This window comes from Papaver somniferum, chromosome 5, assembly GCF_003573695.1.
Source record: "Papaver somniferum cultivar HN1 chromosome 5, ASM357369v1, whole genome shotgun sequence".
In the NCBI taxonomy this organism is placed as follows: domain Eukaryota; kingdom Viridiplantae; phylum Streptophyta; class Magnoliopsida; order Ranunculales; family Papaveraceae; genus Papaver; species Papaver somniferum.
The window spans coordinates 182,344,035-182,372,001 of record NC_039362.1 but is presented as its reverse complement, the minus strand read 5'-3'; the positions used below and the strand labels follow the sequence as shown (position 1 = coordinate 182,372,001).

General features: G+C 36.5%; 1 protein-coding gene and 1 long non-coding RNA gene across 14 annotated transcripts; one reads left to right on the top strand and one right to left on the bottom strand.

The window, feature by feature from the left end:
• The first annotated feature begins 5,496 nt into the window (after positions 1 to 5,496).
• LOC113278291 (putative disease resistance protein RGA4) lies at positions 5,497 to 9,090 on the top strand. Of its 3 annotated transcripts, none has more exons than XM_026527175.1 (4): positions 5,497 to 5,622; positions 5,716 to 5,846; positions 6,126 to 6,209; positions 6,574 to 9,090. In XM_026527175.1, exon 4 carries the CDS (start codon positions 6,684 to 6,686, stop codon positions 9,060 to 9,062), a length of 2,379 nt encoding a protein of 792 aa, XP_026382960.1. In that variant the 5' UTR covers positions 5,497 to 5,622; positions 5,716 to 5,846; positions 6,126 to 6,209; positions 6,574 to 6,683; the 3' UTR covers positions 9,063 to 9,090. The 3 variants fall into 3 exon arrangements, with proteins under 3 accessions (XP_026382960.1, XP_026382959.1, XP_026382958.1); XM_026527174.1 differs by having other exon boundaries at positions 5,497 to 5,627; XM_026527173.1 differs by having other exon boundaries at positions 5,507 to 5,846.
• A 10,247-nt stretch (positions 9,091 to 19,337) lies between these two features.
• On the bottom strand, positions 19,338 to 23,295 carry LOC113283860. 11 transcript variants are annotated; one of them, XR_003327765.1, is made up of 9 exons: positions 22,969 to 23,295; positions 22,810 to 22,870; positions 22,667 to 22,724; positions 22,346 to 22,427; positions 21,574 to 21,820; positions 20,589 to 20,796; positions 20,385 to 20,480; positions 20,071 to 20,150; positions 19,338 to 19,948 (listed from the first exon to the last, which is right to left on the bottom strand). It is a non-coding gene; the product is annotated as an uncharacterized LOC113283860 (long non-coding RNA). The 11 variants fall into 11 exon arrangements; XR_003327758.1 differs by adding an exon at positions 22,042 to 22,188 and having other exon boundaries at positions 19,338 to 20,480; XR_003327760.1 differs by having other exon boundaries at positions 19,338 to 19,729; positions 19,874 to 20,480.
• Between the last annotated feature and the right edge of the window lie 4,672 nt (positions 23,296 to 27,967).

The window sequence follows — 27,967 nt, the reverse complement described above, 5'->3', positions numbered from 1 at the left end:
CATACTCATCCTGAATCATTCCCATGAAAATCAGCAACAATCACCTTCTTCGAATCATTTCTCCACCATAATCAACATCATCTCAGACCCTTGAAAGTCATCACATCAGACAGAGAACGGAGTAGAAAAGAGGAGGAAATGGAGGAAATGATTTTCTTCATCAGTTTATGTCTTTCTTATTTAGATCCAATTTCTTAGAATCTGATAGATTTGTTGAAACTTTGAAATCCGATAGATTTAATGGAGTTTTTTTTCATCTGACAGTTAGGGTTTTCTTCTGTTTTAGAGAGACGGAAGGTAAGAGAGGAAACGAAAGTGAGTGAAGAGAAGTGAGAGAAAAAAAACTTTTATTTATGTATAAGAATTTGGACGGTGAAAGATATGATTTAAGAGTGTCATACGGATTGTCAAGATTTTTGGACGGTAAAGATTTGATTTAAGAGTGTCATACGGATCAAGGAAAGTGTGTTTTCTTTGTGCTTTCTCTTTGTGTTAGTACGAACTCATTTTTTTGGTTTAATTATCAACCTTTAACATGGAAAAAAATCCAAAAAAATATTAATAAATTTATGACATTGTTATCGACATTCTGATATAAAAATATCCAAAAAATGTATAAGAATGAATCGGGAAAATGAAAAAATGAATTTGATAATTGATGTGTTTCTTTGTGCTTTCTCTTTGTGTTTTTGTGCTTTCTCTTTGTGCTTCCGGTTTGAATTTCGACTAGTCGCATAGGTCATGAAGTAATTTTGACAAGTCATCCAGGTCATGAAGTAGCTTTAGTTCACACTGGTAAACTCAGGTTATAAGATTACTAGAGATGGACCACGAAATTCAGGATGGTTCTGACTTCAAACTTAGCTGGATACATCATCGAAATCGATAAATATGAAGCTCTGTGTCCATTCAAACTTCAAATGTGGTATAACATCATACAAACTATGAGACAAGAAGCTCCGGGAGGGTTCTGACTTCAAACTTACCATTATACATCATCGAAATCGATAAATATGAAGCTTAGTCTTGATTCGAACTTCAAATGTGGTATAACAACATACAAACTTTGAGCCAACAAGCTCCGGGAGGGTTCATACTTCAAACTAGTCGGAAAATTCGTAAGAACGACGAATCTAACCAATATTCGGTAGGATTCCATGGAATATTCTCTGAAACCTTAACACAAACACTTTTTTGGTGACTTCGAGAAAGAAAGTGGCTCTGAGCTCGAAACTTGGACTACTACAAGTCGAAAACTTCGTAAGAACGATGAAACATTAAGCAAACCCTTTTATGGCGACTTAGAGAAAGAAAGTGGCTCCGAGATCAAAACCTGGCTGTGAGTAGACTACTATAAGTCGTAAACTTGATAAGAAAAATGAATCCATCTGTTCATATGTAAGATTCCTTCGGGATATCCTCCGAAACCTTAAAAAAAACCCTATTCTGGCACATTGTATGCATACTCTGGCTTTAAGATCGAAACCCAGTCGTGAGTGGACTACTATAAGTCGGAAACTTCGTAAGAACGATGAATCCGTCCATTTACAGGTAAGATTCCTTCGGAATATTCCCTGAAACCTTAAACAAACCATATTCTGGCATATTGTATGCATACCCTGGATCCGAGATCAAAACCTGGTCGTGGGTGGAGCACTATAAGTCGAAAACTTGGTAAAAACGATGAATCCATCATCTACAAGTAAGATTCCTTTTTAATATTCTCCGAAACCTTAAACAAACCCTAGATATTCTAGCATATTGTATGCATACCCTGGCCCCGAGATCGAAACCTGGACGTGAGTGGACTAATATAAGTCGGAAACTTCGTAAGAACGATGAATCCATCCATTTACAAGTAACATTCCTCTGGAATATTTCCCGAAACCTTAAACAAACCCTATTTTGGCATATTTTATGCATATTATGGCTCCGAGATCGAAACCTAGCCAGGAGGGGACTACTATATAAGTCTGACAGTTCGCAAAAACGATTAATCCAACCATTCATGGGTAAGATTCCATAGGAATATTCTCAGAAACCTTAAACACACAAAAATTCGTCAACTTCGAGAAAGAAAATGCCTCCGAGATCGAAACCTGGTCAGGAGCGGACTACTATATAAGTCTGAAAGTTCGCAAAAACGATGAATCCAACCATTTACTGGTAAGATTCCATGAGAATATTCTCAATAACTTCGAACTTCCAGGTTAACGATTTTGGTCCTGGAAAAGTTTTCGGATATTTCTACCAATCTTAATAACCCTAAGTTAGTGATTTAACCCAATTTTTTTTTTTTTTTTTTTTTTTTTGCAGAAGTGAGAAATTTTTGACAGAAGTGAGAAAAATTCTGCAGAAGTGAGAAAAATTTGTCGTATCCTTACGACGACTTTTCTTAAGAGTTGTGGAAAGGGATGTATAAAAACTTTCATCACAACCATCCATTTCCATCTAAAGCCGTCCGTTAATTTTTTTTCTTTCTATTTTCCAAATTACCATCGTATTTATTCTTTCCTTTTCCATTTCAAACATTTTTTTCCTTCACAGAGCTGCAAATTCATCTCCCCCTCCGTCTTCTTCATTGAAATCACCACCATCTCCCCCTCCATCGTCTCCAACTCCAACAACTATGTTAATTAATATCGTCTTCAACTACATCGATCTCGGCTTCTTCATCTCAGGAGATTTCTTCACCAACTTCATCATCACCAACAAGTAATCTTACACAGAGTTGAAGACTTACCACCTACACTGATTTCTCAAGGGTCTATTACCCAGATCGATCAGTAATCTACCGAGGATATGTGTTGACTTTGGAACTTATTGTTTTGAAATTTGAGTTATATGGTTTTAGAAGGGAAGTTACATTTTGAACTTAACCCTCTTTTGGTGAAGTTGTTGTGATTGCAGAATGTGCCAGATTTTGCCAAGCAATTGGAGAGCAGTTTGAGAAGTATTTGTCTTATGGTATGCCAATGCTTACAGAGAAGAATGTATGTGATTGTTTATAGATAAAAATGTATGTGATTGTTTACAGAGAAGGCATGTATGTGATTGTTTACAGAGAAGGCATGTATGTGATTGTTTACAGAGAAGGCTTCGCGCTGTTTGCGGCTCAGTCACCTGAGCATTATTTTTGAGCATTACATTTTGTTTTACAACTTTTATGAAGGGTTGTCATAAAGTTAGTGTATTAAAGAACCACAAACTTAACAGAACATGTGATAGTGTAGGTATGGTTAGTGGTGTATACTTCTATGCAGGAGGATGAGGATCAAATCCCCCCATCCTCATTTCTTCCAACGTTCTATATTTTTACTTCAACAACACTTATAAGTGTTGTTATACATTCTTATTAAAAAAAAGCCAAAAATTATGAACAGTAAGGATGGTTGATGAGCTAGACTTCCATGCAGTAGATTCATGTTCGAATCTCCCCTCTAACCTCATTTTTTCCAACATTCTATATTTTTACTTCAACAACACTTATAAGTGTCGTTATACGTTTTTATTAAAAAAAAGAAAAACAAATCAAAACTTGTGAACTTTAAGGATAGTTGATGATCTAGACTTCCATGCAGTAGTTTCATGTTCGAATCTCCCCTCTAACACTATTTTTCATCATCATATTTTGGTTTTCTTCAACAACTCTTGTAAAAATTGTGATAGGCTTAGTCACTTCCTTTATGGAACAGAGTTGTTATAGCTAAATGTCGTCACAACTCTTTTACTTAAGGAGTTGTCGTTTGTTTTCTTAGCGCAACCCCTTGTTTCCTAAGGGTTGGCAGTGATGATATACGATAACTCTTCCTTTGAAACCAGTTATAAAACATAGGACTTTCTACGATGTTTAGCGAAGAGTTGTAAATCTCCAGTTGTAGATGTATATTTTTCCCGTAATGTATTTAGTTACTTTCAATGCTAACACTTTAGTGAAAATTGAAAACCAAGATTTAAAAACCAAAATGATAAACAAGCTACGGAGTTCTTACAGCAGACCTTCAAGTCATTTAAATAATTAACACTATCTATTAAAAAATAATGATAACACTTGCCATGGTTAATGTTGTGTACATCGTGAAGCATGGCAAGTCTTGCAATTATCAGTCCGAGCGCCCTTAAACTTCAGTCCCTGCCAGAAAATGTTCAACATATCTTTAAGTAATTAAAAGAAAGCTAGTTTAGGTTAAGGAATTAAAAGAAAACTAGTTTAGGAAGTGCGGCAAGTAATGGAAAAACTGAAGCACAGATAGAGGTTCAAGTCATTCTCGTGCGTTCACAAAGAACCGAAATTTGTGCCAAGCTTCTAGTTTTTGAACTGACTTACTCATATTACCTTAGAAATCACAACTGAAGAACCAATTTTTAGAATGCCAAACTGAATCAAGATATCAAACTCAACATCCACAAACTTTTCCTCAACAGAAAGAAAAAACCCGAACTCTAAAAACATTAACTCAACAGTTATCAGATTGATGGATGGGACCATGCATAGCAAATACTTCCCTAGACTTCTTGATAGATGGCACCAAGGTTCAGATTCACTTCGTCCCAACAAAAATGGGAACTGGTTGATACTTAAAATTAAAACATATATCTAAGAAATTGATGGTTACTTGAATACCGGTAGAAAAGGGTTCTTTCAACTGCACGCCAGCACCTATAATCGTAACTAATAACTATTGTTGGCAGTAAAAGAAGTCCTAAATTGGTAGTGATATCCGACCAAACTTCACCATCCATTCATACTTGTATCCTAGTTTTGCGAAACTAGCTAATTTAAAAGTACAGTACAGAGAAATTCAGTATTTAGTAAATTGTCAAATATTGTGTTGGCAAGTTCAACGAGGATGATTATATGGTAGAAAAAATCCTTACTCACCAATAGAAGAAGAGTATATGATCAATTCCTTTGTTGCTGCTAGCTTCTTCGAAATTTCTCCAATTCACAATTGACATCTAAAACCTAAAATCGAATATTCTAATTCAAACTAAAACTTGAAACCAAAAAACTCGCAATTGAACCGGAAAAAAAAGAGAAAAATTGATAAGAATCAAGAGTTGAAACGGATGGAACTTGGAGAGAATCTCAATTGCACTTGGAGAGAACTTGTTTTTCTTCTCTTCTAGCTTCTCTCCGGCTCTGTTTCTAAAGGTCTCATCTCTTTCCTTGAAGGAAATGACACTTTGGCCCCAAAACGAAGAAATCTCACGAACAAAACTAAATTGTGAAAATTACGGGTCTTCTGATAAGTTTTTTTTATAGATAAATGGGCGTGCCTGTGAATTTTTCCGATGGTGGGTTTCTCGGTGAAAAAATCAGGAATAATGGGTCTCACAGTAATTTTCACATTTCACGCCCTTCACCCGGAAACTACACTACCATGGCAAAATATGGGCATTCAAAATTCGCCGGCCGGTCGAAATATGCCCCCGTGACCAAAAAAAATAATTAAATCAATGTTACTGAAAATATGCCCATAGGCCGGATCACCAGTTTATTTGAGCTCTGCAAGTCGGCCGACTCAGTTTCCCAAATTTTCCAAGCTGATCCCCGGGAATAGTATCCAATCAATCTGTCCAGACTACTCAATCAATCACTCAAATCCATTTCAAAATCAAGTTTGGTAACCATTAAATCATTCTTTCGTTACAAATTTTTCAGTCTATTTTTTTTGTTAGTACAACTGAATTTGCACTTGCAATTCTACGAAGGGTCAGTAAGAAGAAGAAAGGCACTAGTTGAAGGGTTCTGGAACAATGCTGGGTCAAGGATTAACTTACTGTTTATGATTGTCTTTCATCTCTTCAAATTGCTGCTGCTGCTGTTAACGGGTCAAATTCAGGTAAAACATAGATTGTGTAGTTTACTTGTTTGTGAATATGTCTATGAGATTTTTTTATTTTTATTTTCATTGATGGTTTGTTTTGGTGAGTTTCAATGGCATTATGTACTATTCATTATAAATATCTTAATCTGAATAATCATAAACAGAACTCACTCTGATGCATTGCATTTCAGAGAACTGGTTAAAAGGAATTTGGTGGTTGTTGATATGTCCATAATAACTCTACTTGAAAATTTAGGACTTTATCTACAAATTACTCATGACTGGGACATCCAGCTTGAAAATGATTCTCGACAGATTCGGAATGGAGAGCCTGTCTTCGGAGTTTTTGAGGTAGCACGCACGTGGAATGTACCAACGGTATGATTACATATTAAACTCATAAGATACAGTGATCTAGCTAAAGAAAAATATTAAATTTGTGAGTTACATGATGAATCTGGCACTAATTGATAACATATTCAAATAAAGCAAGAGATATTCGATTTTTGTTTTGTCTTTTGTTACGCCCTTCTTTGTATAACGAGTTTTCTGTTCTACTCTTTTAGCTATAAATATAGTTGAAAATCTCTAAACAGCTGCACCTGTTATCCTTAAACATCTACCTGAGAACACTAAATTTGCTTTGATTTGTGCTTTCTTCTCTCTTTGAATATTTGTTATCAAGTCATTGCATATACCACCTTTATAGCAATGGCTGAGATTCTTACTAATGGTGTAACAGAAATCTTAAACAAGTTGGTCGGTGCTGTTACTCAAGAGATTGGGTTGGCTTGGGGTGTCAAGGATGACTTGAGAAAGCTTCAAACAACATTAGAGACGATTCTTGCTGTGATGGCTGACGCTGAGAAAAGGCAAGCGACAGATGAACTTGTAAGACTTTGGTTGAGAAGGCTCAAGGATGTCGCATACGATGCTGATGATGTGATTGATGATTTCTCATATGAAGCCATGCGTAAGTCTGAAAGAGGGGACCGCTTGAAGTATAAGGTACGCGATTTTATTTCATCTTCCAACCCACTTATTTTCCGTTTTAAAATGGTTAGAAAGATCAGGGACATTAATCAGAGATTAGATAAAATTACAGAAGATATGGGTAGATTCCAGTTGCAAATTACTACACCTGGTAATACTAGTATCGCTTGCGCTGAAAGTAGTGAGCAACGGAGTCGACATACCACATCATTTTCAACTGAGCCGGAAATCGTAGGAAGGCAAAATGATAAAAATAACATTCTAGATATTTTAATAAAGGAAACCCCATCTTCATCAACATTATCTGATAGGAATCTTGAAAAGGTTTCTGTGATTTCCATAGTGGGGATGGGGGGACTTGGGAAAACTACTCTAGCTCAACTTGTTTACCAAGACGAGTTGGTAAAGAGACAGTTTGATCTAAAAATGTGGGTTCATGTATCTGAATCTTTTGATTTGGAAAACCTCTTAACAAAAATTATGGAGTCTGCAATTCAAACTAAGTTCGATACTGGATCAAATCTCGATGTACTAGTGATTAAAGCTCGCAAACAATTGGATGAGACTAAATATTTGCTAGTACTTGATGATTTGTGGGAAGAGAATCCTGAGTCATGGGACAGACTCAAGTCTGTCCTGCAAGTTGGTGCTCAGGGGAGTAAAATCTTAATAACTACACGTAAAGACCAAGTTGCATCTATTGTACGGGACATTATTCCTCCGTACATTTTGCAACAGCTACCTGATGATGCATGTTGGTCTATGATCCAGCAAAAAGCATTTTATCCTGGGGGAGCATCAGATACTAAAGAAATGAGAAACATAGGAAAAGAAATTGCAAAAAAATGTTGTGGTTTACCACTTGCAGTAAAATTTCTTGGTGGTTTGTTGCACTCAAAAAACAAAGAATCAGACTGGATATCAATTAGCAGTGATAACACTTGGAGTGCACCAGAAAGCCAAAACAAAATCTTACCTGTACTAAAATTAAGTTATAACAATTTGCCATCTCATTTGAAACAATGTTTCTCATTTTGTGCAATCTTTCCTAAGAACTGGGAGATTAGAAAGGAAACTTTGATTCGTATGTGGATGGCAGAAGGATTTATTAAGCCTTCAAAAGTTGAAAACAAAAGACTGATAGAAGATATAGGAAATGAATATTTCGAAATTCTTGTGTGGAGCTCATTTTTCCATAAATTAAAGAAGAGCGGTAACATGTTAAATGACATAGAGACATGCGAGATGCATGATCTTGTTCATGATCTTGCAGAAAATGTTCTTAGGGATAGTGAATTGGTGTCTCTTAAGATGAGTGAGTTTGGAAATACTTCTGAAGCTCGTTGGTTACGGTTAACAGTAAATGAAGAAACATCAACAACATATCTGAAAAAGTTAAGTAATGCAAAGAAATTAAGGACGATTTTCGTCCTTGAAGGTTCAAACCTGCTAGTGGATCCTGTTGTTTTTTCAAGATCCAAACACTTACGGGTATTACATGCGAGTCCTTCACCAGATTCAAATTTTTTAAAGTTGCCTCATTTGTGTTATAAGATGAGACATTTAAGGTACCTTTACCTGTCCAATCTTAATCTTATAGAAATAGTGAATGTCCAATCAATTAATAAACTATTTCATTTGGAGACCTTGGCATTGACTTACATGGATGGTGTTCAAAATCTACTCAAAAACATTCAATCTTTAAAAAAATTAAGACATCTTGAAATCTCATGGACGGATCTGGAAGAATTGCCTGATTCTGTCACAAGTCTTTGTAATTTGCAAACATTGGATCTCAATCATTGTGATTTAAAAGTCATTCCTGATTCTATCTCTGGTTTAAAACATCTAAAATCTCCAAATCTGTCATTCAACAAAATTATAGAATTATCTGTTGTTGTCCTCACCCTCTCCAATTTGCAAACCTTGGACGTCAATAGTTGTCAACATTTAAAAACCTTAGAGTCTGTGGCAGGTCTTGCTAATTTGAAGTTATTTAATTTTAAATACTGCCCATTATTTAAGGCATTACCCAAAGATTTTTGGGCTTTAACTCAGTTAAATCCCTTGACCTATATGGTACTGAGATTAAAGAACTACCAGAGTCTTGTGCTGACCTCAGGAATATCGTGTATGCACATCTTTTCCATTGCGAGGTTCCCAAAGATGTCAGAAATTGGACAAAACTTAGAAAACTTATTTACAATCAGTGGAGAAATTCAACAATATTGGGTTTAGGAAAACTAGTTTACCTTGGAGATTTGATTTACCCGGTGCCAGTAAAACAAAAAAATGAACTTGAAAGCCATGTTGGTATTGAAGAGTTAGGGAACCTAAAGTTTCTTGAGGAACTAGGTATTATGAAACTTCAGAACGTCAACGACCCAATAGACGCCGTGAGAGCAAATTTGAAGGGAAAAGAATACCTTCGTGTATTGATTCTCCATTGGGATAAAGAGTTGGAGGTGAGCTGGGACCAAGAGGCGAGTAACTTACAAGTATTTAAAGCTCTCCAACCTCCTCATGGTTTGAAAAGTTTAAGCATTCGCAATTTTACAGGGTGGGACTTTCCCACGTGGATGTGGATTCCTTCTTGTCTTTCATGCTCGGTGAAGTTGCAAATCCTGAACGCTAAAGGAATAAAACAACTTCCACCTGGTTTTGGGCAGCTTCCACATCTTGGGCATCTTACTCTCGAAGGAATGGACTTGAAGAGTTTGGATATTGGTGGATTTCCTTCGTTACTTCAGCTTCATCTTATTAATATGTTCTTTCTAGAAAAGTTGTGTTATACCTATCCACGTCTCGATCTTTTGGTTATCATTGGTTGCATAAGGTTGTCCAAAATCCCTTTGTTTCCTTCTTTGAAGCAGTTGCATTTAGAGTACATCGATCTCAAGTCGGTAATCTCGTTTGGGAGAAGCCATACCTCTTTGATCACGAAGCTTCTTTTACACAACATAGAAGAGCTTATATTCTTCCCAGTAAGCTTATTCCAAGACAAGTGTAATCTTCAAACTCTGCAGATCAAAGATTGTAATCAGTTTCAAGGATTTCGAGCAAATGATGACGAGAACGAGAACCAGTCCCTTGAATTGTATATGGGTTCTCTTCAACAAATGATTTTGATGAATTGTTCAACTCTGAAGTTTCTGCCGGATATGCGAGGATGGACTTCTCTTCAGGATCTACTTATCTTTAATTCCCCCTTGCTGAAGGATTTTTTGACATATAATCTGAAATCCCTCTCCTTTCTTAAAGAACTGTATGTTGATTTTATTCAAAGAGACGAGCAGCGAGGAGATCCATCTAATATAGATGGCTTGATTAACTTGATGAATAATTAGTAGGTACTCCCTCTTTCGCTGTCTCTCTCCTTACAGTATCTGGCTTGATTAATCTGTATTCTCTTGTTTTCAACCAATTTCTGGAATGTAAACAGAATGATCATTATTATCTCAGGCGTTGGTGTATTTGATTCCCTACTAGTTGGCTAGGAATGTAAACTGAGTGATCGATCTGAATCTTGTTTTCAGGGTGAATTATTTGATTTTGCTTACTCCTGTTGTGCAGCAAATTCACCTCCTGGTCATTAATTTAGTTCATACTTGAGTTGCAGACAGTGTAATAAGCTTAGTTCATACTTGTGACATCCGTCTTTCTGCAATTGTTATTTCATTCAGAACAGCATTTTAACGCGTTATCTATTCTATTGTATTCTGCAATTGGCGGTTACAATTAACACTAAATGAAGGAATACCACCAGCTTATCCGAGAAGTTAAGTAATGCGAAGAAGTTATGGACGATTCTCGTCCATGAAGGTTCTGCTTCTAACTTAGTGGATCCTGTTATGTTTCCAAAATTTAAACACTTGCGTGTATTACATGCGAGTCCTTCACCGTATTCGACCTTTCTAAGATTGTCTCATTTGTGTTTTCAGATGAGACATCTAAGATACCTTTACCTATCCCATCTTAGAGACGACTTACGTGCATGCTGTTAAAAATTTACTCAGAAACATTTCAGTCATTAAAAAAATTAATACACCTTCAAATCTAAGGACGGATCTGGAAGAACTGCCTGGTTCTGTCATAAGTCTTTGTGATTGGCAAAAACTGGATCTCAATCACTGCGAGCTTAAAAGTATTCCTGATTATGTCTCTGGTTTAAAACATCTAAGATTTCTAAATTTGTCGTTAAATGCCAGCATTAACTCCAAATGGGTTGTCATTTCCACCCTTAAGATCTTCCAGATAGCATCTAAGATTTGATGCTGGAACAGATCGTGGAATGTTTTGTAAAAAAATTAGGACTTATTGGTTTTCAGTGAACTAATTGATTCTCAGTAACTAATGAAGTTTTTAAGCTTTTGCTTAGTTTGTGGGTGCAAAATACAGCACACTCGTTTTGTATGCGAAAGAATTCCTTTAGTAGCAAGCGAACAAGGACGCGTACAATATGTTCAAGATGCCGAACTAGATGACGTCACCGAGTCACAACAGAAGTGTAAAGAACCATGCGACAGTGAGGAACCCGTGCGGCAATATTAAAGTCCAAGCGACATTGATGCCCTCCAGATCTGAAAATAGGGGTTTTATTAGCTGTTCTCCACTACGTAGACTCTTATAAAAGGAGCCAAAAGTCTTTGTAGAAGAAGGAGATCTTTTTGGTGAGTTGAGATAAGATATTTAGGAGAGAGAAAGTTATTTGTTTCCCAAGTTAGGGTTTTCTCATAGCTTCTTTGTATTTGTTCTAAATTTTAATAAAAGATCTTGAATGTTTCATCATGGTTTCTTAGAATAATTCATAGATTACATTAGGGTGTAGTTGTGGGAGTTTCCGCAACTACATTTTGGCGCTAGAATACAGTTTGGAGGAGTAAGACTGTGGAATTCCATAACGACTTCTAAATAGTTATAGATTTCCTTTTAAACAAAGTTTGCTACTGTTTTCATAGAATTTTGAGAGCTTCTAAATTTTTAGATCTATAAAGCGAAACCACAGTCTTTATCCCAGGGAAAAAGTTTTTAGTTAATAACAGCTTTAAATCTTTGGAGGATACCTCTTACTTTATCAAAAGGGGATATTATTTCAGGTACAAGAGGTGGTGAGGAGAGCGAGTAGGAGAATAATAAGAAGATGGGCGAAAGAAACAACCAAGCTAGGCAAATCCGGGGATTGTTGAATCTTCGTAGATGGGCGAAAGAAACAACAGGTACAAGGGGATATTAGTTTTTTTGAAACGAGATTGTTGAATCTTCGTAGATGGGCGAAAGAAACAACCAAGCTAGGCAAATCCGGACAAAAGAAGGATAAGCCGCAGAAGCCAAACATGTGTCAAAGTGCAAAACGAACAAACGGAAGCAATAAGGATCATCCACTACACGAAATCAGGGAATTGTAACGTTGAAAAAACGTTAGTATCTATATATTGTAACGTCAAGAAAACGTTGGAAATGTGCCAACGTTAGTATCTATATATTGTAACGTCAAAAAAATGTTGGAAATGTGCCGTTATTATTAGTGTTACAATAATTTTTCAACGGTTCATTTCGTTACAATAAAATTTTATTAAATAACGGTTTCATCCATTGGAATAAATACACCAACAGTTATCTAGTCAGCACAAGATTTATCTGATGTCATTTTGTTTAACGAATAGCCGTTATTGTGTATGTCGTAACGGTTAGACTGTAACACTTCGGTGTAACAGATACTGTAATGGAGATTTTGTGTGTAACGGTTGACTTACTTCCACCTGTCCTTTTCTTGTAACAACTACAACAACGATTTTAATTGTTGTTTTAGTTGATTGTAACAGATAGTATTTAACAGTTATTGTAACGATTCTTTACCTTGACAGATCAGTGTAACGGCTGCCGTACGACACGTGTCAATTAGTTGTAACGTGTAATGTAAATTCTCCAAATTCACTTCAGACGGTACCAAGACACTAACACATCTCCAACTTCAAGTCTTCCAGTCAATGAGTCCTCAGAAAACAAAAAAGAGAATGGTAGTAAGTGATTATTTCAGTCAGGATAAAATAATGACAAGGAAAACTAATTATCATAAGAGTTTAGTCACCAACGGAATTAGAGAGGAAAACGTATTAGTTGTCAGGTTAGCTGCATCGATCTCCTTCATTTACAACAAACCTAACGACTAATGCCTATCCACTCTGAAAAATCTATGGTGGTAAGTTGCACCTGTTGGCAGGAGTCATGTAAAACATATATTCGAAGAGATCATAATAGGTAAGTAAACAAACCTGAGACAGAAATGAAAACCTGCACCTTCGCATCAACAGTGTCTCATATAACGGCTATGCAAGCACATCTCTAGGTTCCTCACTGGTCCTGCAAGGCTACGTAAGTGGTGGCAAAAATACATTAAAAGATATGCACTTGTTACCTATGAATTTTTTCCACACTTACACAGCTTCAGGTCGCATCAAAGAATCCTGGCACAACAAAGGGAAGGGTATTAAGAATCAATCAATTTTCATCAAGGGAAAGAGACCTTAATAATAATAAATAATGCAAGAAACTCTAATGTGTAAAGAGTTAACTCACCAACTGGAATTAAAGAGGTTACTTGTCAGGTTTGTTGCATCGATCTCAATAAGGTGAGCCTGAGTTGTGCCAAAATAAACAACAAACTTACACAGAGTTCACGGAAAATTAAGACACACAGTAATATGTTTTCTCGACGTGAACTCTCTGTGGTGTGTTGTTTGTTCTGGCATAAAAATGAATATCTTGTTCTTTCGTTGTTGTATAGCTATCCTACCAGACCTGTTCAAGAGCTTGAAATAGAATCACATGAAGGACTTCATTTATTCAAGATTTTGAACAGCCTTGAAGGAACTTCTAACAGTCTCATATCTTGTTCTTCACTTCAGGTGGTACTGCGACACTAACACATCTCCAACTATGAAAATGTTATTAAGTTAGTGTATCAACCAAGAGAAACTAATGATAAAAAGAGAAAATATTTACTATACGAGTTTACCCACCATTGAAATTAGAGTGGAGATGAGTCAGTTAGCAGATTTGATGAATTGATCCCCTTCATTTACAGCAAACTTAACAACTAATACATCTCCACTCCGTAAACTGTATGGTGGTAAGTTGCATCTTTTGTCAGGAATCATGTAAAAAACATACTTGAAGAGATCATAATAGGTAAAAAACAAACCTTAAGGAAACTTGTAGCATCCACATGTTCACTCTCCAAATGGAATTAATGAGGTTACTTGTCTAGTTTGCTGCATCCATCTCTATAAGGGGATCATGATTTGTGCCAAAAGAAACAACCCACATGCACAGAGTCTTCAAAACACTTGACAAGTAATATATATGTTTTGTCTCCGAAAATTTTGTGTTTGGTGTTGTATCTTTAGGAATAAAAATGAATTTCATGTGCTTTTGTGGTTGTATGCCAATCCTGCAATTCATGTTCAACAACTTGGAATCAAATAATTTATAGAAACTTCATTAATTAATAGATCATAATAGGTGACAAAACAAACTTGCGATTAAAAAGGAAACCTGCAGCAGCATCGTGTTCATGGGAATGGCTAGAATCTTAGACGAAGGATACAACTCAAATCAATGTAGGTATATATTAATCCTGCAAGGCTCTCTAAGGGAAGGAATAAATTCATTTTGACAAAGTTGATTTTGTCTAATAATGAATTTATTCAAACGCTTAAAGAGATTCAAGAACAATATTGTCCATATAGGAAACATAACAACAAACCGCATACAGAACAAGAGGGAAAGAGATTACAACCAAACAACCATAAATCTAGAGCAGCAATCTGATGAAAGAGATTACAGTTGAGTTGAATAAACCTTATTTGGGTTGTAATCTATAGAAAGAGATTACAACATCCAAGAGAAAAAAGAATGTAAAGCAGTAAACATCAGCTTATAAACAACAACAATAACAACAAAAATTTATTGAAAGACAGAAATCTAGTAAATGTAAAGCAGAAATCTATTGAAAGCTATTAGTCATGGATGCTAAGAAGTAAACAGTATAGATGTTAAGCAGTGAACAACAAAAATCGAAAATATCTTGTTAAAATCTATTGAGATTACAACAAGGAAAACCCTAATTTTATAGGGAAAAGTACAAATTTAAATCATACCAGTGAATTTATTAAACAAATTGAAACCCTAAAGGAGAAAAATAAACAATTTTGATAAATCTATTCGTAGATAAAAGGCACAAAGAAGACACCTAGAGATTGAATGAGATACAGTGAAAGATGCGAGTAAAGAGGTATCAGAGTTCTTCGTCTCCCACTTTAGAGTTGAATGAAGATGGGAAAAAGGTCAGAGTTCTTCGTCTAACCCTTTTAATGAAACAGGAGGAGAGTTGAAATTATTGAGTCAGAGGAGGGAAATGAAATTTGAGAGGGAAATCAGATAAGGTTTCAAATTTGTGAGGGAATGTATATTGAAAAGAGTTATTAGATTGGGAAAGTGAGAGGGAAACGAAATTTGAGAGCCAAAAGTTTCATAAAAGAGAGAAGAGTACAATAATTGAGGAGAGATTTGTTTTTTCTCTCAAAATCTCTAGGTCCAAGGCGTCTCGTTCGAGATAAAGTTGGTCAAATTTGTGGTCAAGTTGGTCAAATTTGTGGTCAAGATGGTCAAATTTATGGTCAAACACATAATCGGAAACAAAACGAGGCATACTCAGGATGCAAGATTACCATATACAGACCCGATGTTTTCGTCCGGGCCAGGTTCGGGGTGTCAAATATATCAGATTGGATGAAACTGCAACCTATCACTTAACTCAAGTTGCAAGATTACCATACACAGACCCGATGTTCTGGTCCCGGCCAGGTTCGAGGTGTCAAATATATCAGATTGGATGAAACTGCAACCTATCACTTAACTCAGGTTGCAAGATTACCATATACAAACCTGATGTTCTGGTCCGATCCAGGTTCGAGGTGTCAAATATAACATATTGGATGAAACTGCAACCTATCGCGGAACTCAGGTTGCAAGATTACCATTTACAAACCCGATATTCTCTTCCGGGCGAGATTCGAGGTGTCAAATATATCAGATTGGATGAAAATGCAACCTATCACTTAACTCATGTTGCAAGATTACCATATACATACCCAATGTTCTCGTCCGGGCGAGGTTCGAGTTGTCAAATATATCAGATTGGATGAAACTGCAACCTATCACTGAACTCAGGTAGCAAGATTACCATATACAGACCCGATGTTCTGGTCCCGGTGAGGTTCGAGGTGTCAAATATATCAGATTGGATAAAACTGCAACCTATCACTTAACTCAGGTTGCAAGATTACCATATACAGACCCGATGTTCTGGTCCGGGCGAGGTTCGAGGTGTCAAATATATCAGATTGGATGAAACTGCAACCTATCACTTAACTCAGGTTGCAAGATTACCATATACAGACCCGATGTTCTGGTCCTGGCGAGGTTCAATGTATCAAATATATCAGATTGGATGAAACTGCAACCTATCACTTAACTCAGGTTACAAGATTACCATATATACAGACCCGATTTTCTGGTCAGGGCCAGGTTCGAGGTGTCAAATATTTCAGATTGGATAAAACTGCAACCTATCACTTTACTCAGGTTGCAAGATTACCATATACAGACCCGATGTTTTGGTCCGGGCGAGATTCGAGGTGTCAAATTAATATATCAAATTGGATGAAACTGCAACCTATCACTTAACTCAGGTTGCAAGATTATCATATACAGACCCGATGTTCTGATCCGGGCGAGGTTCGAGGTGTCAAATATATTAGATTGGATGAAACTGCAACCTATTACTGAACTCAGGTTGCAAGATTACCATATATATACCAAATTTTCCGGTAACGGTGATTCAAATTTTTCCGGCGAAGGAAAATTTTCCAGCGACTGTGATTCAAATTTTTCTGGCGAAAGAAAATATTCCGGCGATGGAAAATATTCCGACGACCGTGATTCAATTTTTCCGACGATGGCAAATTTCCAGCGACGGCGAAAGCAAATTTTCCGACCACGGTGAAAGCAAATTTTCCGGTTACGCCGAAAATGATTGAAGCGAAAGCATATTTCCCGGTGACGGCGAAATTGACCAAATTACCCTCGCCGGCAACAAATTTCAGGCTAGTGTGAATATGACCAAATTACCTTTTGTAGGCGTTTTTTGCTCTTCATAGCAGGGGTACCGTTACAAATTGCACATTTAAGTTTTCAACCACAAAACAGTCTGAATTTAGACCTAAATATTGGCGGTTATTATTGTCAGGTGATATTACCGATTAAAGCTTTCTCTTGGGAATAGGCGTGACCCTGCAAGAATTTAGAGTTTATTTTTGTCACCAACTGTTTTTTCTTTTAGGTTAGACTAGTTTATTATGGGGAAACCAAAGGGTCAGAGAGCAAATAATTTCAGAAAGAAAATTTGTAGAGGGAGATAATTGTTCTCTGAATTTTTTTTCTAAACCAAATCAATCAAAATGGATGGTGATGATGATGGACGCAGACGAAAGGGTAAAGCCCCCATGAGTGAAGAGAAAAAATTCAAAGAGTGGGAAGAGAGGCAAAGACAACAAAGGTTATCCGCCACTATGCATATGATTGGGTAGATGACCAAGGATGATCTCCAGAAAGTACAAAAGAGAGTAAGTGACTTGTTGAGTGATATTGACTCGATCCTCTCTGGCAAGAAATGCATGCTGCGGAAAGTAAAGTACGAGAGAAACCGGTAGAGATTTCTCCAAAGAAACCGGTAGAGATTCTTCGAAAGAAGCGTCTCCGTGATCCCTTCAAAGATGAAGCATAGAAGGAAAAGTATTATGCAATGCGGGAGAAAGGGATTAGGTTGCCAGAAATGGCGGAGATCAAGGCGGCACAGGAAAAAAAATATGGGCAGCACGATAATGATGAAAGTGCTACCGAATATGAAGAGCCAGTTGTTGTTGTTCATAGTGTCAGTAATATCTCAAATACATAATGTTACTCATCTGACCTAGATGAGTCACTTGCGGTTTTTCGCGAAGATGAGATTCTTGGGATTAATGATGAAATTTTGTCCCGAAAGACCGATTCCGAAGCGGAGTTAGATGAAGATGAATATGATGACCTGGAATATGTACAACAGGATCAGTCTGATGAGGAGGAAGAGTCTGATTCCGAGTGATCGGGTATAACGAGTAAGCCTTATCGAAGGGAAAATGGTAAGTCACTGAATCATGATTTCTTTTTTGGTCATGGAAATGGAGTATGAAAATGCAGGAGATGATACAGGGGAAAGTTGTGTTTATTTTGCTTTTTTCATTTTATTTTTGGTACTTGGATTTTTGTGTGTAACTGGATATTATTAACATGATAATGTTGCTGTCAAATGTTGCTCAACACTGAATAAACAGAAAGGTTGTAACTTTATGAAATGCAATATGATGAAGTCAGTTTATTTATATTGTCCGATGATTGTATGTCGATAATGTTGGAGATGCAGGTTGTAATCTAGAAAGTAAAACTACAATGCAAAGAACTGGAACATGTACAAGACTAAACTATAATGAAAACAAATGTATACCGAAAACAATTCACTTTAGTGTTTCTTAATAGTTGCCCTGCATCTTTGAAATTGCAGCATGTTTGAAATTCATATACACACCTAGTCTTAATCTACAATATGGCGAAGGGTCAAATTACGAACATCTATATATATTTGATCTTTATATCTTTATATCTTCTGTCAATAAATGACTAACAAAAATTGTCTTGTGTTGGTTGCGTCGTATTCGACTTGCACATAATTGACACAAACCCTACTTACCATATACAACCCACACACCTAATTCTACAATCTGACAATTAATACAAATCACAAAGATTCCTGAGACGCTGATTCTCAAAACAGAATACAAGCTTTATTCACCAATGTTGACATCCTACAACCAAATATTATGTCTGAGTCTAAAATCATCTGTCAACTGACATATAAAACCACTTGGTGGAGGCATAAAGCATGCAATTGAGATGTTCATAATCACTAAAAGATTCTCAAAACAGGATACAATTCACAGCAACATAAAAATAAACCTAAAATTTGAAACACTAGTGGAAAACAGCCGATTCAAGATAGTCGGATAGTGTCATTCTAACGAGTTAAACAGCACTTTCGGACCGCCGCTGAAAGTGTCGTATATTTAGTGTCTTTTTCTGGAACGACACTATCTGGTTGCCCTTTAATTACGGTGCTTTCAGAACGCCGCTATGCATGACACCTGGATTACGTCATTGAATTGATTTATTTTAATATTAAAAAATAAGTCAAACCTGATTGGCTGGCTCCGGTTATTCTGACATGCTGAAATAGTTCTGATTCAAATTCAAATTATACTAAAATGAAACTCAAATTGCACTGAATTCAAATGACAATTCAAATTCAAACTCAAACTCAAATGAAATTACTAAAATTCTCAAATTAAAGTGAAATTCAAATGACAAATAATATTAAAATACTAAAATTCAATTTAAATTCAGATTCAAATTCCAAATAAAACCTGAATCATCTAATACCAAATGACAGCTCCATTACATTGAACTGTGCTCATAAATTTAGTCTAAAGTCATTAAAAAAAAAGAATTCAACTCCCTATTGTTAAGGTTTCCTAAAGAGAAGTGATACAACAAGTCCTAAAATTTTCAACCACAATTTCAGTCATTAGGACCTTGGCACCAGCTTGCTTGAGAGAAGATCCTGTAGAAGCACAACCCTTTCCAATATTTCCCTTATCCAACAGCAACAACGATTTCACCATCAACCATGACATCATCAACCCTCATGAGACCATCAACGGGAAGAGAGTGACGGCATCCATGAAGGTATCGAACTACATTCAGAAGAAGAGTAAAAAGTCAAGCCTTATATGCTAGGTTTACATGACTAGTCGATAATAATATACACGGAGGTGGTCTATCATTTCATAATAAATCTTTCGGGTGAAAAAGATAATCAAGACAACAACAACATTTACATAGTGACTTCATTGAGACGGACAAATAAACCATATATAGGCAGTGAAAACCGTAGGCATGTACTCGTAAAGAAGCTGCATGTTAAGGCACATGGTAACAATTAGTAAAACTGTATATTTGAAGTGAAGTGTATATTTTACTTAAGAATTCTCGCCAAGTTCAGTGTTTCCAAACAAAATTTTACTAGAGTTTTTACCTTTTTAGTCAGCATCTCCTACAACACAATTGTGAAACTGAAAATGTTCGCCTTGTGATCGTAAGGCTTTGCTCTATGACCTACATGTTGTGGTTGCGGCGTAACCTCAGTTATCCAAATTTTTAATGCCTATCGGCTAGGGTTTTAATCATAATTTGCACAGAAACCAACATGGAGGATATAGATGAATGTCTAAATGTAAGAAATTTGAAAAACACAATGTAGTAACATAAGTTCCTGTCTGGAAAGACTCCGAAGGTTATGAGTCTAATGACTACTGAAGGAAACTAGAAGAGAACACTAAAAATGCTAACCCTCAGGAGCCATCCCAAGTTACATTCCACTCTCTGCAGTCAGCACTTTAGATTCATCTTGCACCCTTGCAACTTAAAACTCAACAACTTTCTGATCTGCATAATCCAATAATAGTAAGAGTACTTTCCACAAACTAAAACAAACAGACAAGTGGAAATCTGATGGATAAAAGGGCAGCGCCTTAACAGAGCCAAGTGACATACTTATTCACACTATGCAGGCTTTACTTCATGGTGATCAGAACATGTAGACACGTTGGCATAAAAGAGAAGGAAGGGCATCCTCCAACGAAGTTTCGGAGGACATATGCACTTGCTTTTGCATGCCTACTCGAGGTCTAGTTTACTGAAGAATCTTGTGCACTCACACTGCAAGAGCTACTCCGAATTCTGCCGACAGGATGTCACTTAGCTGCAAAAGAAGAGAAAGATAAATCAAAATGTGCTAGTCAAGTTACAATGAAAGATCTTATACTGCATAAGTGCATAATAATTCGTTGATAGATGTTGTTTCTGCCGGGAGAATGCTAATTGCTAAGTCGCAGCTAGCTATCTTTTCTCGTCATTAACATTACAAGCAATTCATCAAATTACAGTTCCATTTTGAATCTACCATGCATATATCTATTGGCCAATGGACAAAATCATGTCAAATGTGATGAAAGCTCAGTTAAGAATGTTGGGATGCATAATGAACATCCCATTCTCTTCACATAAGTTCAGTCAAAATGCCACTGAAAACCTTCATAGTTGTCAAGAACAAAATGTAAATTCATCTTGAGTGGAAATTAAACCTTATCATCTTGTTAATAACTTAAAGCTTTTGGATGATACTTTCTGGAAGGGATATAGACTTAACTGAATCCAACATTGAATCCCAAAACTTCGGTAATATTAATCTTAGATTCTCACAAGATGTTAATCCTACATTGAGAGAACATCAAAATGTCTCTAGTTACTAAATAATACATATCACAGACAGACAGCCCATAACCACCTCTTAATGAAGTTGACCCTTGATCTCTTACAAAAACTTGTAAAATAAATGAAAAAAAGGACCAAAGAACCCATTCTAGACGAAAAAATACAAGTAATGAGCAGATATCAGATTATAAATCAAAGGATAAATAAGCACATACTTGAATCACCTATTAAGATAGTAAATCAAATGAGAATGAAGGGCGCATACTTGAATCACCCATAATCTGTGACAACTTGTTCATGATAACAGGTGACTGGAAGCTTGAGTTGATCAAATCCTGGTGTACAGAACTGTCCTGCAACATTGGTTGGAAGAGGGATTGACTGGAAATGTTGGTTGACCTGTTGATGAACAAATTGTGAGACCTGAGAAGAGTTTCCGACATTACTCTGTGCTCTAGAGGTGACACCACCCTGCTGCTGTGGAGCGATGAACATAGGTGTCTACACATGCCCTGCACATTTTCCACGCAACATTCATAACTTGACCACCAAAAAATGAATGAGATCTTAAGAAGGGAGAAAGCACTACGAACATGGTAATCATAAATCCCAACGGTTTTAAACACACAAGACACCTAATATCTACCATGCAGAAGTGATTCAACACAAAACTACATCAAAATTCAACATAAAACATAAAATTCAGCACAACAGAACTACATCAAAATCATACAAAATAGGGATTCATTTCCCAAGCTGTTTGGTGATTCAAGTTTTAGGCATTATCTGATTGAAAAACTCGTTAAGCCTTCTAGCAAGCCGGATAACAACTCTCCCAGAGATAACAATCATTTCTACATCACCTCAGAAAAAGTAGCACCTGGAAGCAACATCCAGGTAAATAGAAGTACTAAACCAGAAAATTCAAAGAGCTACGCAAGCTAATAACTAAATACTGAACTAAATTGAACTTCATACATATTTATCAAGGAAAATATTAGGAATATTTGCATATGCTCCAAAATGAACATATTTACCTTCACATTCAATCTATCACTTTTTCAGTCTACCACTTTTCTTAAGTTGCAAAGCTGCTTAGTACCAAACAAGTATAAAAACCTAAAAGTCAAACAAAGAACACCAACTACCAGTTAGGGTTAAAGATCAATCTGGAATTATAAGTTATTCTTAAAAATCAGATTAGGGGTTTTCTTTGAAAAACCAAAAGAATGTGAAGAGAAATTAACCATTTCAGATTAGGGGTTTTCTTCATCATCAATTTCATTCCTGTTTCTAAATCTTTTAGTCAAAAAATTACACAAACACACATTTCTAGAGTTTGAGAACAAAGACAGTACCGATTCATTCCCTTTGTCTCCAGATTTATAAGTTGGGGCAGCCAGATTAGCACCAAGACTGCATCATACAAGATTCAAAATGAAGTTAGGACTTAAAAGAGAAAATAATTCATGATTGAACGAAAATAGGGTTTTGAATTTACCAACTTCATAGGAGCTAGATCCGTCTTTCTCATTCAATTACAAGAAACTTTCGTTGAGTATCTACAAAATCAAAATCAAAACCCATCATCAGATTTTCAATAAATCAAAGCCTTATTTAAGCAAAATCCCAATAACGAGAACAATTTAGAATACCGTACATGGTTGGATCAACGGGTGAGAAGGATGAGAGGAAAATGGTTCCTATGTGGGAACTTTACTTCTTTTTTTTTTTCTGAAGTCGAAGCAGCAGCAACATATTCAGAGAGATAGAGACAGAAAGAAGGGTAGATAGAGACAGGTAGGTTGTATGGTTTATCAAGTTCATAATCATTCCTCTGATTTTACTTCTCGGCCATGAAAGTGATGATGGTAGTGGTGGTGGCTTGAGGTGAGGGAGGAAGAGAAATACAGAGAAACCAGAGAGGAAGAGAGGCGGAGAATAAGGAGTTTTCTCTCTCTGCTTTGGAATAGATGGGGTGCGAGGATATTTTGATCCACCCATTCGTTATCTTTTTACTGGAAATCTGAAATACCCTACCAAGCAAACGACGTATGAAAGTCTAGTTGTCTAAGTCAACACAAGTATGAACGCAACGATGCTTTGACTTTGGTCAACGTCAATGAAAGTAGTATCGTTGTGTAAGTCAACAAAAGTCTTAATACAACGACAATTTGACTTTAGTCAACGACGCTTTCTAGATGTAGATTTTTTGCGAGCTTTAGTATGTGTCGTTTCATTATGTCTCTGATAGCCCATACTCCACTAATGATATAGATGTTCATACTTCATAATCACCATCAGAAATAGCACCATTCAAAATCAAGAGTGTATAACCTCCAATTTGTAAAATCATTAAACCCCCAAATGAATGAATGAGAAATACCTTAGATGAAGATGACCAAGATTTGCATTTCCAAAATTATGAATCACTATCAATACTTCTATGAGATATCGATTAAACTAAAATCTAGGCTTGAATCGATGTTTCATAGAAGAATCGATTGATTCATTGTTGTTGATGAAGTTTTCTGCAGTTGAATCTCCAAGAAACCCCCAAATGAATGAATGAGAAATACCTTGGATTGTGAATCAGTGTCAAATACTTCTATGAAAGATCGATTAAACTTAAATCTAGGTTTACATCGAATTTTCACAGAAGAATTGATTGATTCATTCATTTTTGTTGCTGAAGTTTTCTGCAGCTCAAATCAATGGAATTAGATGAACTGATAATGAGTTATGTCTCAGGCGCTGTTCCGGATATAGTGTTGGTAGATTTTTGTGGCTCATTTGAGTTATTGGTCAGGGACCAGGGTATTGATATATCAGATATGGCATGATGCCTGAGCCAAACTATGCTGCAGTTCAAGATATGGCCCATCTATACACGAGTGTGCTGATTTTATTTTGCTTGACCTATTTTGTTTGACCTAATTTGTTTGAAATTAATTGATTAATTAGTTGTTGGTCAGGACTCAGTGACCATGGTATTGAGATATGGGATGATGCCTGAGCCAAAACATGTTGCAGTTCAAGATATGGCCCATCAATACACAACTCATTTAATATTTAGGAAGATAATAAATGTACAAATTTAATACAAGTCCATCTAATGTCAAAAACGGTAGTGAGGCACAGTGGTTCACTTTAGTTTTAGTAAGTTTGAGGTCGGAGGTTCGAAACTCTTTAGACCTTTTTATTTTTCTTTAAAATTTAGGCATTATGTGGCATAGTGCTGATTTTATTTTTCTTGACCTATTTTGTTTTTGGTCAGGACTCAGGGACCAGGGCATTCAGATATGGCATGATGCCTGAACCAAATCATGTTGCAGTTCAAGATATGGCCCATCTGTTAACTAATTACAAAATCAAAAATATTATTACATATCTAAAGGATTAGCAACCGGTAAGAAACTAGTTGGAAGCCTAGCAACAAGCTGAGCTCCAACTCCTTTTTGAATAACTACACCCAACCTATGAAAAAAAATTCCCCAACTCGATCATTAGGGTCCACTAGTAGAAAAGTGACTAGTAACAGTTCAAACTTTTATAAATTAACAGTTCGTAAAATACATGTTACTAAATGTTAGATAGGTAAATAACAGTAACACTTTTCGTAAGAACTGTTACATAATGTCATCCAGGTTGTATGTTGTAACTGTTTTTATAGTAAGTGTTACTATATACCCATGTTACTGTAACATATTTCGTATGTCGACATTACCATTACAGTTCTTTAAACCAACTGTTATTATATACCTATGTTACCGTAACATATTTAATATGTCACCGTAGTTGGCATTATCGTAACATTTTTTAAACTAAATGTTACTATATATCTATGTTACTGCGACATGTTTAATAGGTTACCATAGTTGACATTATCGTGACATTTCTGTAAATTATTTGTTTGTATAACTAGTTTTTGGGTATCCGGTTCAAAAAAATAACTACTTATGGACTGACATTAATTTAACATCTTGATTTAGTTCTAAGCCTGAGAGCTAGCCATGGCTCGTACTGATGGTTACCTAAGGTTTGAGAAAAAATCGAATATAATACAAAATAATAAACAAGTTGTAAAAATATGTAGGAATATTAAAAATATAAATTATGTTGTAGTTGCGTGGTGTGACGACGAAAGTGGTGGAGGTATAGTTTACTGTCTAATGAGAGTAAATATTTTATTTGGATAACATTAAACAAAAGGAAAACATGGAAGAGTGGTTCAAGAGTTATAATTAATGCAATAGGTCTCAAGGTCGAATCTTGTTAAGTGTACTTTTATAGAATTTATATTTCATGTCCAAGAAGACCAACTCATGGTAGTGGACGCGGCGTACATGGTGGTGACGGTTGTGGAGATGCTAGTGTTGATGGTTGTGGCAGTGCTGGTGGTGGAGCTAGTGGTGGCGCTAGTGGTGGAGGTGATGGTAGTCAATAAAAACTGTCAGTTTTTATGACAGTTTCAATAAAAACTGTTACGGTTACTCAAACAATAGCAACAGTTTGTTCCCAAACATGTTACAATAAACTGCTAACGGTAACGGTTTTATATAAAATAGTTACAATAGAAATTATTCAGTAACATATATTTTATAAAGTGTTACTGAAAACTACCAACAATAATAGTTTTAGAATTTATGAGTCATTTTTCAATAGCCTTTCCGTAACAGGTTTTATAAACTTTCCGTAACAGGGGCTTTAGTAACACCGCAGAAAAAACTAAAACTGTTACGGAAATAATACAATAACAGTTTTTAACTGTTACGGATCATCATTTTTCTTCTATTGGTCATAACTAGCAATATAATTGCGTAGACGATTCAAAAAGTCTATAACATTATCCCCCAACTCTCCTAAGGTGGTGAAGGCAAGCGCTCTAAAACCATAGCCTTGAGAGGTACACTTCTCGAAATATTTAGCATTCTTGCGAGTAAGGGCGTTCTTAATGGCCAAGCCTGATACAAAGGAACGAACCCCACCACCGGTGAAAGGTGAAACACCAGTCACATCGAAACACACGTCACGTCCATCATCCCAATTATATACGAATATATCAGCTGGTCTCAGGGCCGTGCCATTATTCGCAAGAAACCCCAAATCAACTTCCTTCCTAGCCGGAACCCCTGCACGAAAACACATGTCTCCAATAATGTCACTCACCAAATCATGACGAAATTTAAGCCCAAATTCATTCGCACAGTGCAAGGCATGATCACCAAAGACATCCATTTCCCTCTTGCAAAAGGGACAAACACCATCTGCTTCAAAAGGGGGATCCCTAGTCTGTAACGGAGAACTTCACTAAACTTCCTAGATCCAATAATTTGATTGAGCCCCAAGATAGGAATCACCATTAGAAAATCCCAAGCATGTTTAGTTTGGTTGCATTGCCAAAGCACAGAATCACGTTCAGTCGTAACATAGTTGGTGGAAAACTTCTCCTTTATAACATCAAAATAAATAGTCGCCAAAGAGTTCATAGAATGGGTGGCAACATTACTTAAGAAAATGCGAGAAACAAGCCCACAGAATGAATTAAAAGATTTTATAGCTTGCTGGAGGGATAGGCTATTACCTTCAAAACCGGTGCGTCTAAGAATCGTGGACTGCAAATCAAGGGTCTGCAAACAAGAGGCAAGGAAACAATAATGCTTAGTGTCCTGCATCGTATATACTCCCAAACCTCCATGTCTGAACGGCAAGGTAGAAATCCTTTGCTGGAGAAGACCGTAAGCAAGGCCATCACCAGTAATAATATGTTTAAGAAATTGAACCAGTCGAGTGTCAAATAAATCTTGAGCTTCAGATATGAATTCAGGTCTAGTGGTTCTCAGTGCAAAGTAAAGCCGTGACACACCCGCGCAATTCCTGAACAAGAGCAGTTCACCTTGAGGGTCTTCTAGCTTTTCTACAGCATCAATACGAGCTATAGTTTTGCGCACTCTACCAACAACCAAATCTCTATTGAAATGAGCATCAAGACTGACGAGCCACCAAATAACTTCACCCCCTTAGACGGCCTACTAATATTATGAGGGAAAACACCTGCAACCGAAGCTCTCAGATCCGGAGTGGGCAAAAACAACTCCGTTGTCGTTATGTCCAAACTTAAACCCCTTACAACCCCTTCATCTTGGATAATCTTCAAAGCTTTGGATACCATAGGGATGTCACCTATCAAGGTGCCATCATCCAGATATCAAGCTTGCAGTTCAAGCTCACACTCAATCTTTTTATCCAAGGGATGAAGGGTAAGAGAAAACAACAAAGGCCCTAAAGGATCACCTTGTGGTACTCCTTTAGAAGAAGAGAATATGTGATCCATGTAACATAAGCGAGCAGGTGAAGCATAGCAGAACTCAACCCAACGAGATATCGAAGGACAAAATTTACGTACCTTAGAGAGCATAACCGTGTGGTCACTGAGGTTAAACGCATTCTAGAAGTCCACTAGCAACATGGAAAGCTTGTCCCAGCCTCCTTTCTCTTCAAATATACGATTGACAGCGTGTAGAATAGCTTCCCCTCCATATTTAGCACCAACCACAAATTGAAAGTCGCCTAAATATGCATTAATTTCCTTTCCTACATGAGTTGAAGCACATTTGCAAACCAGCCTTCTCCAAATAGTACCAACCGCTATGGATCTT